The sequence below is a fragment of the Gigantopelta aegis genome, chromosome 8, assembly GCF_016097555.1.
Source record: "Gigantopelta aegis isolate Gae_Host chromosome 8, Gae_host_genome, whole genome shotgun sequence".
NCBI classification, from domain to species: Eukaryota; Metazoa; Mollusca; class Gastropoda; order Neomphalida; family Peltospiridae; genus Gigantopelta; species Gigantopelta aegis.
In genome coordinates, this window is record NC_054706.1 from 52,538,331 (window position 1) to 52,556,089 (window position 17,759).

At 35.5% G+C, this 17,759-nt stretch overlaps 1 protein-coding gene across 6 annotated transcripts in view; it reads right to left on the minus strand.

The window, feature by feature from the left end:
* Positions 1-17,759, minus strand: part of LOC121378891 — a 171,012-nt gene that overhangs the window by 66,254 nt on the left and 86,999 nt on the right. For 5 of the 6 annotated variants that reach the window (XM_041507254.1, XM_041507252.1, XM_041507253.1 and 2 more), the window contains 2 exons: positions 17,694-17,759; positions 3,627-3,728 (listed from right to left, as the gene is read on the minus strand). The exon at positions 17,694-17,759 is cut by the window's right edge and continues 18 nt beyond it. In XM_041507254.1, coding sequence (XP_041363188.1) covers positions 3,627-3,728; positions 17,694-17,759 — 168 coding nt within the window. The remainder of the gene's footprint in view (positions 1-3,626; positions 3,729-17,693) is intronic. The other variant, XM_041507251.1, reaches the window with a different exon arrangement.

Here is a 17,759-nt window from a genome sequence, read left to right on the forward strand (position 1 = left end):
TACTGGGGTTTTCTTTGGGGGAGGTAAAATTGTTGAAGGGGGTATTTTTAAAATATGAGGTGGGTTTTTTTGCCTGCCAGTTACGCTTATACTCATGTATAGAACAGTGTCTTCATTTTAACATTAAAATAATCAGCATACAAGACTAACATAAATATGTTTACACAAATATTTTGATGTAAACAAAACAAAGGTGGATGTTTTTAGGTTAAATTATATATTTAGCTGTTATTACAGCAAAATTTACACTTTATAATGCAATGTATATAGGCCTAATTAATTTGCAGCAAATGAAATACGTATTTAGTCAAACAGGCACAGGCACGTGTGCAGGAAATTGTGTAGAGGAAGTCTAGACTGGCTAGTGGCTTTTTAGGGGAGGAGTCGAGTCATATGCATCCCCGGAAATACATTGAAAAAAAAATATATATTGCATGTGGGGAAGGGACTGTTCTGATCGGAATATTACATATAGTCTGTCCCATCCTACTACAAAAATGTTGTTTTGTTGTTTTTGTAAATAATTTAAGTTTGGTTTGCCATAAAAATAAAAATAAAAGTGTTTTGGAAATAACAAAAATATATTATTTTTGTGTGTAATTTAGAAAACAAGCAGCTCAGAAATAAATAACTTGAAGTAAATTCCACAGTATGAAAAAATGTGTTTCCTGAGGGACACACTATAAACATATGTTTCTATTATCTATTACAACTGTGTTACTGTCACACACAATTCATTAAAACTAATGGTGTGTTTGTATGTTTAAGTGAAATTATGACAATTAACGTGAGGCGAGATTGCAGCTTTGAAAAAAAATTTCCATGCTAGAAAACCAAAACAATCAGGGGGTGTGACAGCTCGCTAGATTCATCTCCTATATTTAACACATGGTCAGTTATAACAAAACGCAATTTCATCAACTTAATTTTTACCTGCATCATTCTTTATTTTTAAACCATAGGTAGGGACATTTATGATGCCAGGGGCTGGTATGCATATATAAATCTCAGCTGAAAATTCACAAACAACTGTAGTCATCAGCCATTGTTGCGGCTACCAGAACGTGCTAGAAGGTTGCACTATACCAATTAATTTCCGGCTGGGTCGAAGTTCGAGGTGTACCGAACTTTTGATAGAGAAGTTAACACCACAAGTCCTGTGATTGGTTATAAATGTGAGTGTGTTGGTTGTAAAAACAATTAGTTTCATCTGGGCTAAAAATGTATGCAATTTTATTTGATGTAGTACCACCGTGTCAAGTAGCCTTGTGCTTGGAACATGTATGGGGTACCTGTAAAAAAAAGTACTAAAATTTTGTGCGAAACTAGGGGTGTTGCAGAAACATCTGGTTATACCGAAAATGAGCCATGAAAGGTACCATTTTCTGCAGTTAATACTTTGAGGTAGGGGTTGTAGTACTGATATTTATGGGTCACAGTTTGGTTGATATATTGCATATAGTGTTTTTAAACACAAACGTTAACATGGTCGCCTATGGGATTTGAATTGGTATAGTCCAACCAGAAATGGATAGCGGTTAGGGGACGTAACTCTGCCTAATTTTTCTCACTAATTTATAATAGAGGCTATTGGGACCTACATATTTTCATATCTCCTAAATTCACAACTCTGCGAAAAATGGGTAAATCGCTATGAAAGTTAATCTTGATCTGTAACAGTACATAATAAATAATAAAGCTATTTATCCTATAACTTACTCATGATATATATATCCATGTCATAAACCCATGTGAAAATGTAGTGTATTAACCTGGTTAATTATGGTATGCAAATTTAAAGGTATATGCAAATTTGCAAGGTCTCTAGTTGTTGTCAATGGATCATTTGTTTACAAGCCAACAAGACCTGTATACCTGGGCTCATGCTTATAAAACTTTTAGTGTCCAGACTCAATCTCAAATGACGTCACATGCATACAATTTATATGGCGTTGCCATGACGCTACTGTCTCAGACTCTATTAAAGTCTCGAGTCTAGACTATAATTTTTTTTTATAAACACCAGGCATGAGCGTCACATTTTCATAAGATTTTGTTAAAATGCATGATGTCAAACTAAATTGTGCTAATCATGACGACATCATATTACCGTTGGAGGCGACTTTAGTACTGTGATTTACTAAATATTGATAGAAATTGTTATTTTAGAACTGCTATAGGATAAATAGAATTTGCTACTTGTGTTTTTTTAATATGTAAAATATCAAACTCACCTAATTAATCAGTATTTGTCTCGGCAGAGCCTCGACAAATACCAATTAGCGCAGACTCGGTTGATATTTTCCATATTAAAAACACTTGTGATGAATCCTCTATATATACAAAATTTCATCTCAATATCTTCAGGCATTGCAAAAGAAAAAAGTCTGAAAAATTAATTTTCATATCTCCTAAATTCAAGGGCCATAACGCTGTCAAAAATGGGTAAATCAGCATGAAACGGTACATAATAAAACTATACACAAAATTTAAACTCAATATCTTAAGGCATTATCGAAAAGAAAAGAAAAAAACATTCAGAAAACTATATGTTGGACGGATGGACAGACAGACAGAGAGACAGACAGAAAGAAGGGTGGAGAGGAAATCTATAGTCCCCTCCGGTTGGACCAGTAGGGGACTACCGTAATAAGCATAGCCCAAACTTTTATATAATTTAGCACATAGCTGAGCCTATAATCGCAGATGTATTACAGAGCTATTAATAGTAGACAGCTAGCAGATGTGTATGTATAAAAGAACCCATAACAGCAGATGTCTCCGCAGGTCTTAACTAACAAGCTACTCTCGGCCTACTAAATCCAAACCTATATGTAGCTCTCTACCTTTTATTCTTTAGAACGACTATCAAAACTGCGCCAAACTTTCTTCATCAAAATGCACACACTCATTTTCCTTTGGCTTAATCCTATGGGACATTCCAAATGACATAGTACCATACCCCCCCCCCCCCCCCCCCCCCCCCGCCTGTTACAGACTACGGCTGGACTGCTGGTGCTCCCTTGCACCTGCCAGTGCAGGCGGTCCCTCCTTCACCCACCCCAACCCTTTCCTGTCCTGGACGGAGGAACCTGCTGAGGCCAGTACTTGTGCCCAGGACAGGTGTGCGCTACAAGAGCTTGCTCTGAATGTGCACGTTAAACAATTTCCCAATTCCAATTCCAATAGCAGGTGTGTATGTATAAAAGAACCTGTAACAGCAAAAGCATAACAGAACATAATATATTGGCAAATGTATACAAAAGCCTGTAATAGTAGACATATAGTCAGGGTTTCTGCCAGAGGGTAAAACGGGTATGGTACCATACCCAATTTGTTTTGCAGATTTAATTTTGTAAAGTTAACCTTCAGACAAAATTAATTACTCTTATCATTACTGTATGATTTTTTCAACCCTAACCCTAAACTTAACCCATTTTCTTTCTTGGGGAGGCCCCATACCCCTTGTTGACTGTGGTTGCATTCAATTCCATAGCGCCATAGCCAACAATTTCTTTCTGACAGAAACACTGATAATGTGTCTATAATAGGAGATATACATACCTAAGTTTGTATTTGGGTATAAAAAAAAAAAAAAAAAAAGGAAAAAATATAGTACGACCTACCTCTGCCCTTTGACTTGTCACTTCCGGTCCGTGCCATGGACTCCTGAGATAGAAAGGAGCTATCCTGACCAGAAGCTCCATCAGTCTCCTCCTGGATGGCTGCTGAGGAGAAACACGGTAGACACATACAGCTCATTAAATCACCCGTTACACACAAACAGAGTTAAGTAAAAAAGCTTTTAAACAATTTGACAATCCAAGTAGTCCAAAGGCACTGTTAAACAGAACTTTCTGTGAGTAAGAACGGACTTGGCTTGAGGGTTAATTGATGTTTGGCATGGGTAGTCAAGATGATTGATTTTTAACTTTGGTGGAAATGTGTGCTGATGGACAAAATATCTGTAGCTGCCAACTTTAATAGAAGAGTCATAAAGACACTGAACACAAGGTATTGGAAGGCATCAGAGTATCAAAACATCAAATTCCAGTCTCGGATTGTTATATAAAGTATATTTGCATTAAAAAATATATCTTTTTGTTTTCAATACATGTCAGTAATCCTTTAAATTCAAGTAACGATGTTCCAGTTTATCACCAACAAATCCAGTAACAACACACTTTAAAAAAAAATCTAATCCTTAATAACTGTTCTATACATTCGTAGGTGTATTTCATTTATGAGGATAGCATCTTCCAGTACCAGTTAACAATGTTTTTCTTGCACACAATTAAGACACAAGTTAATACTTCTGGTCACTCCTTGGCAATGTCTGACTGCATGGTTACATTACAATGATTCTGACAGTATTTGACACTGTTTACTAAAGCAAGTATCTGTAGAACTGGTCGAAATATTTGCATTACACTTGTGGTTATTGGTTGTTATTAGTTGTTACAATCAGTTCCAAATCCAGTGAAAAGCCCAAGTTAATTTATCTTTATAAAAAAAAAAATCTGAATATATAATCTAGAAGATGACTGCTAGTCATAAAATCTGTGGCCAAATCTGGATAACAGCAAACATCAAAATATATATCTAAAACAAAACTTCAATGACAACAATGATATCCATTAGATGTTAACAATGCTATTCATTAGATATTAACAATGATATCCAATATATGTTAACAATGATATAAATTAGATGTTAACAACGATATCCATTAGATGTTAACAATGATATCCATTACATGCTAACAATGATATCCAATATATGTTAACAATGATATAAATTAGATGTTAACAATGATATAAATTAGATGTTAACAATGATATAAATTAGATGTTAACAATGATATCCATTAGAAGTTAACAATGATATCCATTACATGTTAACAATGATATGCATTAGAAGTTAACAATGATGTCCATTAGATGTTAACAATGATATTCATTAGAAGTTAATGATATCCATTAGATTTTAACAATTATATCCATTAGATTTTAATAATTTAAAATCATGATATCCTTAGGTGATTGTCTTTAGTCCTTTGAAATTCTGATATTTCTAAGAAGCCATTCCTTTACAATAATAGAATCTTTAACATTTCCAAGATTATTCCTTATAATTTACAGTTATTAAGATGAGATTCTATAAAATAAAATAAATCCATCTCCCTCAATAATATTGCTTCAGTCAATGTTCCTTCACAATTCTGTTAATCCTAAAGATTGTATTCCTTTATAAAGCTATAATATCCATCTTTAAGATAATATTCCCAAAGAGTCTGCCGCACAAATTTCCACGAATATTCTTCAACCCGAGCAAGCCGTCCATTTGGCACCAATCGTGGTGTCTACCTACTTGTATGCAGCCATATTTAAATATTTTTTCTCTCATTACAATAATGAGTGGAAGCAGAGTCTGACTGGAAGTATGCCAGTTTGTAAATTCACCAATAAAGAAGAAAAACGGAGGGAGTCACAAATAAAACTCAAGGCAAATCACGAAAGGCACATTTTCAATTTGCTTCCCACAGAACACAGATGTGTATGCATAGCTGGTTCTTAATTTAAGAAAGGCACAGTGATGTCTGCTGCATACATGTGGTCAATTTACAGGTGTGCGTGATTGGGTATAACTTGCCACTTCAAACACCTTCTTTAATAAAAATGTATAATTTTCTTCCACTGATGGATAATTAACAAGCCCGTAACTGAAGCACAATCTTTAAAAATCATGGAGGAAATTTTTCGTTTTGTTTTTGTTTTTGAGAATCCAAGAAAAATTAGTATTCAATAATCCATGTAAAGAAAACAGTAACAATTTGTTTCATGTACAAGACCAATCCTTAAGAATCCTAGAAAAACAATTCCAGCATTCAAAAAAAACAATTTGCAATCTAAGGTAAAGCAACCAATATGATACAAATTTCAAAGAACACTAAAACAGCATTTGCCTCCAGAATCCAATAGAAAAGCAAAAAAAATCCCCCAAAACTATGCACTATTTAGCCTTTTGATACGCATTAAAACACAATTTTCACTGAGAAGAAATTGAAAAAAACAGAGAAGGTTTTAAAGGCAGCAATTTGGCAGATTTCATCACACAATGACCAACACTGAATCAATATCCCAGTCACACTGCGATCGGTTCCTGAACACGGGGAGTTAAAAGAGACACGTTTCGTGCAATTCTCTACTTTTCTCTTAAGTAAACCCGAGTCAAATAAAATGCGTGACATGCCTCGTTGGGTCCAGGCCCAGGCCCAGGCGTCTTGATTGACTTATTATTTGCCAAGAATCAATGTGTTAATTTAACTGAGCTGGCCTCTGGTTGGAGATTGTTTGGCGGTTATCCGATGGATACACACAGCTCGGACTGTCAAACTTATGTGTCCTGATATTAAGTCGAGTAGGATTGCTACTGGACAACGCCATTACGAGCCGGTGTCAGTACATTGGCCAACCAAAATCATGTCGTTAAAACGAATACATTGAGAATTGATTGAAAGCCTTGGAAACGAGATTAGTTTCCTTCACAGACCCATGCGTCTGAAAAATCATTGCATTATAAAATGATTGCCGTAATTTCGGTCAAAAGCTGTTGATAGGTAATTGACTGTGAATAACATTTCCAAAATGTTTTTATTCAAACATCAGTGCATTTCTTCAATGTTTTGATATCTTCTATTAAAATATTTGTTTTAAATATTTGATTCTTGGTATTTGAATACAATTCAATATTTTAATAGTTATATTATATAATTAACTGAGAACACCATACTAAAGATTTTATTCAAATATCAGCACATTTCTTCCATGTCATGGTGTCATCTATCAAAACATTTGTTTAAATATTTAAATATAAATTTATTAGTCATACAAAATAAATGGTTTGGGTATTGGAAAATTAATTTAAAATAATATTTAACTATTCTTACATAATGATAACTCTGAAGGAGGGAGAGAGAGAGAGAGAGAGAGAGAGAGAGAGAGAGAGAGAGAGAGAGAGAGAGAGAGAGAGAGAGAGAGAGAGAGAGAGAGAGAGTGAGAGAGAGAGAGAGAGAGAGAGAGAGAGAGAGAGAGAGAGAGAGAGAGAGAGACACAGAGAGAGAAAGAGACAGAGAGACAGAGAGAGAGAGACAGAGAGAGAAAGAGAGAGAGACAGAATTAGACAGGAAAAAAAAATGAACATTGCATTAATGGGTTTGTGGTTTTATCCCCACCATTATGAGCTATTCTTCTGTCAATACAGGAGCATGCTTCCCACAGAAAAATGAGGATATTTAAAACAAACACGGCCCATTCTCAAACATTCTGTTCATTAATAAACACAAATATCGTCAAAGTTCATGACAGATTAATACCATTTCATTTCTGTAGAGAACCAAACCGTGGGATTATTGCAACGTGCCCCGGCATGACTTCTTTAAAATGTAATCATTAATAATCTATTGGAGATGATGAGGTCACAGACCTCCAATAAACAAAGACCAAAGTCCACTGCAAAATCATCCAGTGCAGAGAGGACTGTCAATACAGATTTATGTCCCAGCCCGTGGGGAATAACAGCGACCGAACCCTCCATCTTGAACGTGCAGAACACATTCAATCAATAGGCTAGGTTCTGCTGTAATATCTGATTAGGTTGACTTTCACCAGCATGGCACATTCAGAACTTTTTAAGATGTGGACGCACGTCACTCATGCCAATTCATAGACTCCATTGCCAGAAGTTAATTTCTGTTTAGGTGCATTCCTTATTGAGTTGGGGGTTTTTAACTTCAAACTAGCAGAAGTTCATGATGAATGAGTTTCAATGAATTTTATGTGAAATGGTCTTCACTTCTTCACAGACTAGCCAATACCAAAATTTAACGTACACCTTAATTATTGATCAAGATGTCAAGAAATTGTTTATACCTCAGAAATAATATGTGATGTGGGGTTTTTTTCAAATGTTGTTTGGGTTTGGGTTTGTTTTTGTTTTGTTTTTTTAAATCAATGTCAGAAAATGAAAAATACAGACTGACTCTGTCAATAGACTGTGCAATCAAGCTGAGGCCAAAATGTTTTTTCATGATTTTAAATTATCCATTTATAAGCTTTAAAACAATAACAACATTAAAACAAGAATTAAAAATAATCAAGTTCTTTTTCTTTTTACAGAATTTCACAGTAAGTCCATGCATTTATTCTTGCTTTTTGACTTACTTTTCATCATTAAATTTTTAATAAAATCAGTCTGCCAAAATTTGAAAAATAACTGCCATAGAGGACAGGACTTTAAAACAATTCAATGCTTTTGCTGTTTCCCAGGAATTACATGTACATCGGCCAGGACCTTGGTTTATATCCTTCGACCTCATACACAAAGTTAACAAAGTTTGTTGTGTTTAACGACACCACTGGAGCACATTGATTTATTAATCATCAGCTATTTAATGACACCCCAGCACATTTGGTCTCACTACACAGATCACTTCTGAGTAAGTTCATTGATGACAGTCCACTATATTTCCTAATTGTGACATAAGTTATGGTTCACATATTCACTTCTAGGAAATAGTGAAGAATTAAAACAATATGTATGTTTAATGGTAAGTCTTCTGGCTATATTTTGCCCATGTTATTTTGTAATATTGTGGATTGACCTTTTGGGATATGGGTGTATAGCCCAAGAGACAGCCAGAGTGAATTGGTTAATGAACCACCTGTTCGGACCGGTACTACAGCCAGATATAGCCAAAAACTGAGACGGAAATGTTCTCAATTTTGGAATAAATGCTTATATATTGTATGTTCACAATGGTGTATGTTGTTAGTGCCAACGACAACCCGTTCTATTGGCAATCTTCATTTGAAGTTGGGCAATTTAACATGGGTTTCAATGGCAGATGACATCTGTGTAGTGAGACCTTAGAGGAAACCCCACTACATTTTTCCATCAGTAACAAGAGATCTTTTATATGCACTTTCCCACAGACAGGACAGCACATACCACGGCCACCGATATTCTAGGCTGTGATGGAAAAAAACAACAAAGAATGGGTCCAACACCTCAGGCGGGTGCTCTACTGACTGAACTAAATCACCCCTCCCACCTCCATACACAAACTCAACCACTTGACTATGACTTACTTTGACTGGCAAATATTTAATGTACGATTTGAATGATAACACGATCATGTAACTTTATTATTACACTAGAGGTTTTTGTTTTTTCATGTGCTACATCTTGTAAGAGTAAAGAGTTCAGCTCTAATGATCAGCTCAGTAACATTTCAGTACTCTTTTATCTGTTTGCCAGAACCAGTGTTCTACTTGCAGTAACGAGATTGTTCTCCTCATAAATGAAATCGGGAAAACGCCGCCCAATGCATTCATCTGAGTGTATGTCTGTATTTTATGTGATTTATTCCACCACTGGCAGTTCTGGATGCACTAACATAAAACAGGTTGTGGTTATCGATCTCACAAAGTTATAACTCTTGGAGTTGTAATAAAAGAGGAATAACGACCAGTCGAGGGAACAGGACTGGTATTGTTTTATCAAACATCAGAGCACTGTAAATCTAATAACTGAAAAACGGACCCTGTCGAAGAACTGAACAAGAGAAATGAAGAGAATGAGTGTTTAACGACACTCGAGAATGAACAGAGGAGGTTATCGACAAGCCAGAATTGTCCTCAGATGACTTGCAGTACAACTGATGAGTGGTATAATGGATGTTCATTAATGATGTAAAAACAATAACTAGGGGTGTTGCAATATAACTGCTGTCAATATGATACATGATACCCTTGAAGTTAAAACTGATGTTAATTAATGAAGTGCAATACATCAACTGTATTACATTAGTCACAAGACTAGTGCTGTCAATATGATACATGATATATGATACCCTTGGAGGGGCGGGACATAGCCCAGTGACCAGTGATAAAACGCTCGCCTGATGTGCAGTCTGTCTAGGATCGATCCCCGTCAGTGGGCCCATTGGGCTATTTTTTGTTCCAGCCAGTGCACCATGACTGGTATATCAAAAGCTGTGGTATGTGCTATCCTGTCTGTGGGATGGTGCATATAAAAGATCCCTTGCTATTAATGGAAAGATGTAACAGGTTTCCTCTCTAAGACTATATGTAAAAATGACCAAATGTTTGACATCCATCAGCCGATGATTAATAAATCAATGTGCTCAAACTTTAAACTTTGATACCCTTGTTGTGTAACAATTCATATTTTGACCATGAATTGATTCTTATTTTAATTCCGTTTTGATTTACTAGCTGACAATATAACACACAATACCCTTGATTGTGTATAGGAAGGAAGTGTTTTATTTAACGACACACTCAACACATTTTATTTACGGTTATATGGCATCGAACAAATCGGTTAAGGACCACACAGATTTTGAGAGAGGAAACCCGCTGTCGCCACTTCATGAGCTACTCTTTCCGATTAGCAGTAAGGGATCTTTTATATGCACCATTCCACAGACAGGATAGCACATACCACAGCCTTTGTTACACCAGTTGTGGAACACTGGCTGGAACAAGAAATAGCCCAATGGGCTCACCGACAGGGATCAATCGATCGTGCATCATGTAAACGCTGTACCACTGAGCCCCCTTGATTGTGTATCGAGTCATATTTTGACCATGTATTGATTCTTATTTTTTATATTCTGTTTTGATTTACTGATGCATAAAAAGACAGCTTACGTCAAAATGTCTATAATGTTGTATTTCTTCATTGACACTTTATTTAATTAGTGTTTCACTTTTCTCAGCCTAGTAGTAAAAAAGCACTCACTTGATGTGCACATTGCCCTGTTTCTCATTCCAACCAGTGCAGCACAACAGGTATATCAAAGGCCATGGTATGTGGTTAGCCTGTCTGTGGGATGATGCATTTTAAAGATCCTTGCTACTAATGGAAAAATGTAGCGGGTTTCCTCTATCTAAGACTGTATGTCAGAATTACCAAATTTAAAAACAAATGGCCTGTTTAGGAAGCCAGACATGTTGACTGGTACTATCATCTTCTATCATATCACATTTGCATAACATTAGATGCAAAAAAACAGTCTAGTGAGCAATTGTATTTGCTAGCCTTCCTGAACATGCCTAGGATTTATTCCTGCATCTAGAATTGAATGTCATATTATCTAGTATGTTGCCTGTCTACTGAGATTTAATGAGAGTTACTTCCTTTTTTGCACTCCTTGAAGTAAAGTGGTAATACCGGCCTCGGTAGCCTTGTGGTTAAGACATCGGGCATAAGGCCGGTAGGTACAGGGTTCGCAGCTCGGTACCGGCTCCCACCCAGAGTAAGTTTTAATGACTCAGTGGGTAGGTGTAAGGCCACTACACCCTCTTCTCTCTCACTAACAATTAACAACTAATCCACTGTCCTGGACAGACAGCCCAGATGGCCGAGGTGTGTGCCCAAGACAGCATGCTTGAACCTTAACTGAATATAAGCAAGAAAATAAGTTAAAACGAAATGAAAAAGTGGTAAACTTATTATTATTACCGGTATATATTTTTTAATGTAGAATGATATCATAGCAGCTATTCTCTTGTTCTACCAATATCATAGAAAGTTAAAGATTGGCTTTTGGCTTTAATTACTAGAAAAGCTAATGTCTGTGGGCTATAAAAAAAAAAAAAATAGTGGTGAGACCAGCCTCAGTGGTGCAGTGGTTAAGTCATCAGACTACAGGCTGATAGATACAGGGTTCACAGCCCGGTACCGTCTCCAACCAAGAGCAAGTTCTTAAGGGCTCAGTGGGTAGGTGTAAATCCACTACACCCTCTTCTCTCTCACTAACCACTAACCAACAACTAACTCACTGTCCTGGACAGACAGCCCAGATAGCTGAGGTATGCGTTGCCCAGGAAAGCGTGCTTGAACCTTAATTGGATATAAGCACGGAAATAAGTTGAAATGAAATGAAGTGGTGGTGAGACACCTGTATTCACTCATAGAATGTATAAAAGTAATAATAATTACCTGTATTTTCCATCTCATCGACAGTCAAAAGAAACAAATGACAAAAAGAATATTCCACAATCTCCCAGAATTAAAAAAAAATATATATTTGTAAAACTTTAAATTAAAACAATGGTAGTCAATGACAGAAGACAGACCGACACAAGTGACTCCTGTGTTTAAGTTTCTCCTGCAACTATTGGCATGGTGTTTGTAAAGTTTCCAAATATTAGGTGCCTGGGATTCTTGAATTACTGATAAAACAAGACAAATGGCTGGCAGGTAGGTTTACAGCACCAGCATTCCAGGCGATAAACGCATTGGAAATACACTCAACACAATTAATTAATGGACAATAGCTATTTTCAGCATTTTTTAAATATTTTTTATATATGGTACAAACTATGAAAAACCCTATCAAAACCCATATATCAAAAATTCATTCTTGTATATAAAACACTAAATGGACTTATTCCTCGGTACTTCAAAGACCTGCTTAATCCAATATCATCAGTTTATGAACTTCGCTCCATTGATGATGGAAATATGTTAGCTCCCCGACCACTATGAGGAAGGAAATGAAGGAATGGTTTATTTAACAATGCACTCAACACATTTTATTTATGGTTATATGGCTTCGGACATATGGCTAATGACCACACATATTGAGGGTGGACACCCACAGTTGCCACTTCATGGGCTACTCTTTTATATGGTATCGAACATATGGTTAAGGACCACACATACTGAGGGTGGAAACCCGCTGTCGCCATTTCATGGGCTACTCTTTTTGATTAGCAACAAGGGATCTTTTATATGCACCATCCCACAGACAGGATAGCACATACCACAGCCTTTGATGTACCAGTTGTGGTGCATTGGCTGGAGCGAGAAATAGCCCAATGGGCCTACTGACGTGGATCAATCCCAAATCGACTACGCATCAAGCGAATGCTTTACCACTGGGCTACGTCTCGCCCCCAGAGCACTATAAGAAAAGCTTTTAATTTTCAACAGTTGGTATCTGGAAGAGTTTACCTAATGTACTAATTTTAATATATTTAAGTACAAACACTTCTTAGAAACATGATTGCTCTACTACATAATTATGTTTCAATATCTGTTATGGTTGTATATATTGTACATACATGTATGGTTTTGTTAGGGCTTTTTTTTTAAAAGAATTAATACAATTATTAATATTCTTTTTATAATTAGTAAGAAGGCCTCAGGGGAGAATAGTCTAGAATTAATTGAGCTATCTTCTATAAATAAAAATGTATTTATTATTATTATTATCACATGCACAATTTTTGCTAGCATAACTTGTCAAAATGTACTCAAACAATTGCTAACATATCATAACACTAGCAAAAACTGACGAAAAAATGTAATGACCATTAATTAATTTTGTTGAGTATATATATATATATATATATATATCAAACAATTAAGAATACAGTGCAGTCAAGCTGATGTAAGCGTACATAAAATGGGTGTAAAACAAAAATTGTACACCTTTTTCCCCCCTTCTCACATTTCAACTTCATCTAGATTTCCTGGTATTTATGGCAACTAGTTTGGTATATATATATAGATGCTAAAATGTTGTTTTAAATTTTTTTGTTTCCTTCTTGTATTGCAATTTATAGCTTAACTCTTCACTTCTGAAATCCAACATTAAAGCAAATGGATGCTATACAGTGTTGAAACATAGAGGAGAAAGAGTTAATGTTAGCCTTACTGAAGTAGAAGATAAGGCTGTAAAGAAATCCATTTCAAGTGATAGAATCAAATACACTTCATAAGAGTGAGAAAAGAGTTCCCCTGGTGCTAAGTAGAGTGCACGTTTTATAATTAAATTATTATTTCTGAGAATGTTTTTATCAAACGACTTACAGTTAAAGTTTGTTTTGTTTAATGACACCACTAGAGCACATTGATTATTAATTAAACATCGGATAGAGTTTACACTAATGTTTTGGCTAGAAATTCCCAAAACCAAAGAAAAGTATTTGGTTTTCTATTTACTATACCTACACCTTTCACTCTATCCCCTCTTCTTTTCTTCCTCCTTTAAATCTACTATAGTCTGTGGTATCTAAACATGTATCCGCATGTAAATTGTAGGGAGAGGTCTTAATATAGGCTAAGCCTGTTGACCAATCCCAGTATGTTGTTTTGGCAAATAAATATTGTTTAAACCAATTAAACATCGGCTATTGGATGTCAAACAATTGGTAATTCTGACTCGAAGTCATCAGAGGAAACCCGCTACATTTTTCCATTAGCAGCAAGGGATATTTTATATGCACTTTCCTACAAACAGGAAAGCACATACCATGGCCTTTGTCCAGTTGTGGTATGCACCGGCTGGAATGAGAAACCCCCCAATCAGTTGAATGGATCCACCAATGTGGTTTGATCCTGCAATGCAGGCATCTCAAGCGAGCACTCAACCAACTGAACAAAATCCCACCCCCAAACAACTTACAGTAATAGTAAAACAAAATATCAAAGACCTACTGGATTAAGTTTACTACCTAACACATTTATGCACTGTACACAAGTGTTGTAAATTCATATACCATTTGCATGATTCCATGTACTCTGGCCCAAATTAAAAACATCTGCCAACTCATTTCATAAATTCCATACAACTTTTACACTCCTACGGTCTCTCTATGTTAGTATATGATATGCAGTTTACAAATATGTATAGAAAACCGGGCATCACAGGCAGATAAATAAATTTAAAAAACCTAAAATATATACAGTTAAATCCCTCTAAACCCGACACCCTTGGGACCAAGACAAATGTCCAGTTTTTAGAGGGATCCGGTTTACAGAGGTTAAGTTCTGTCCTGGTTTTTAAAAAAGGACTCTGTGAAAAGTCCGGTTTTGAGGGAATTCCGGTTTACAGGGGGTCCGGTTTTGAGAGGTTTCACTGTATATAGATTTTTGCATGAGACAATTAATTCAGTAAATAAACTGTCAAAATGGGCCTAATATGTTGACAAGACATTGATAATTTTAACAGATTCAAAAACTAATGGGATTCAAACTGAATATTTTAATATAAATTAATATTTGAGTTTCTTGTGTTGTTTGGTATATATACAGATATATATATACACACAGTTGAATCCTGTTGACTCGAACCCCGTTGGTGCTCGAGAAAGTGTTCGACCCATCAGGTAGTTCGACCTAACCATTCGATCAACAACGTGTCAGTATAACTCGGGACTTTGTTTATGGTTTGAACGTTGCGGTGTATTCGACCCTTCCGAGTTCGACCCTACGAGATAATACTGTATATATATATATATATATATATATATATATATATATATATATATATATATATAATTGTGTTTTGTAGATCGAGAAATTTCTTAAAGATTTATACCTTATTATCCATATTACATTGTTTCAAAAGAAATATTATTATGCATTTATTGTTTATTAGTTAATGATCTATGACTAAAAAGAAACTGCTAACAAAGCAATAGACTATACCAAATGTTTGACATCTCATAGCCAATGATTAATAAATCAATGTGCTCTAGCGGTATTGTTAAACAAAACAAACTTATACCATAGCATCATCTTGTTGCAAATGATTTTTCTCTCAAGTCCTTTTTTTCCCCAAAACTATGGCCTACTGATAGAGAAATTGCTTACAAGATCAATAGACATCTACACTTTGGTATCTGTATCACCTTGTCGAAAGTAAAGTGATGGGATAATGGTTAAATACCTTCGAGTCTGAAATCGATTGAGCAGAGCCAGTCTGCTGACACAGACTGACAACAAACCATCCGGAACATTTCTCTTTAACCACTTACACCGCCAAACAGTTGTCAAGTCCCGCCAAACACTTGTCAAGTGCCGCCAAACACTTGTCAAGTTCCATATAAAGTAAATGCAGAGTAAACTGAATGTGTCAAGTACAGTGAAACCTCTCAAAACTGAAACCTCTGTAAACTGGATATTCCCTCAAAACTCAAACCTCTGTAAACCGGATATTCCTTTAAAACTGGAATCTCTGTAAACTGGATATTCCCTCACAACTGGAACCTCTGTTAACCAGAGTTCCCTCACAACTGGAACCTCTGTTAACCGGAGTTCTCTTACAACTGGAACCTCTGTTAACTGGAGTTCCCTCAAAACTGGAACCTCTGTAAACCGGATATTCCCTCAAAACCAGACCTTCTGTAAACTGGATATTCCCTCAAAACTGGACCCTCTGTAAAGAATTCCCTCAAAACTGGATGCTTTTCATGCATGGTACCTTTTTAAATATCAGTACAGAACAGAACCTTAAAACTGGACTTTTTACTTGATCCCATGGGTGTCTTAGTTTCCATGGATTTTACTGTACTTGTACCTTCTTACATCCCTGATGTCTGATTGATCTAATGAAAACACACCTTCTTCTGAGGGACGGGACGTAGCTCAGTGGTACAGTGCTCACCTGATGCACGATTGATCTAGGATCGATCCCCATCAGTGGGCCCATTGGGCTATTTCTCGCTCCAGCCAGTGCTCCACAACTGGTGTAACAAAGGCCGCAGTGTGTACTATTCTGTCTGTGGGACGGCGCATATAAAAGATCCCTTGCTGCTAATTAGAAAGAGTAGCCCATGAAGTGTCGACAACGGATTTCCTCTCTCAATATCTGTGTGGTCCTTAACCATGTGTCCGACACCATATAACCGTAAATAAAATGTGTTGAGTGTGTCATTAAATAAAACATTTCCTTCCTTCTTCTGATTTAATACTGTATTGTATTGGTAATGTATTCCATAATGATCACCTTTTTGAGAATTTAATAGGTCATAAGGAATGCTCTAATCTATTTAGTAGTAAGAATACTCTTTTGAGAATATAAGCAACACATGAAAAGTATATTGTTAATGTATTCTGAAACAAGAATACCTATTATAGAATCTTGTTAAAACCGTTGTAATTTATTCACAAGTAAGAAAAGCTTATTGAGAATTTGACAATTACTAAAGAATGTTGTGATGTGTTATGTAATCAGTAATAAAATACATTTTGTGAATTTCATAATTAGTAAAGACTAAATACCTTTTTATGTGAAGTTGATAATTAGTAAAGACTTGTCATGTGTTAAGTATTAAGTACTACAATACCTTTTTGTGAATTTGATAATTAGTAAAGAAAGTCGTGATGTGTTATACATTCAGTAATAAAATATCTATTAGAAAATATGTCATTAAAACTGTTGTAATGTATTCAGAAGAATAGCCTTTTGTGAATTTGATAATTAGTAAAGACTGTTGTGAAGTGTTATACATTCAGTAATAAAATATCTATTAGAAAATATGTCATTAAAACTGTTGTAATGTATTCAGAAGAATAGCCTTTTGTGAATTTGATAATTAGTAAAGACTGTTGTAAAGTGTTATACATTCAGTAATAAAATATCTATTAGAAAATATGTCATTAAAACTGTTGTAATGTATTCAGAAGAATAGCCTTTTGTGAATTTGATAATTAGTAAAGACTGTTGTGAAGTGTTATACATTCAGTAATAAAATATCTATTAGAAAATATGTCATTAAAACTGTTGTAATGTATTCAGAAGAATAGCCTTTTGTGAATTTGATAATTAGTAAAGACTGTTGTGAAGTGTTACATATTCAATAATTAAATACCTTTGTGTGAGGGCAGAGACCTCCGGGTTTTCAACTCTTCCCATTCCTGTAGTTTCTTCATATATT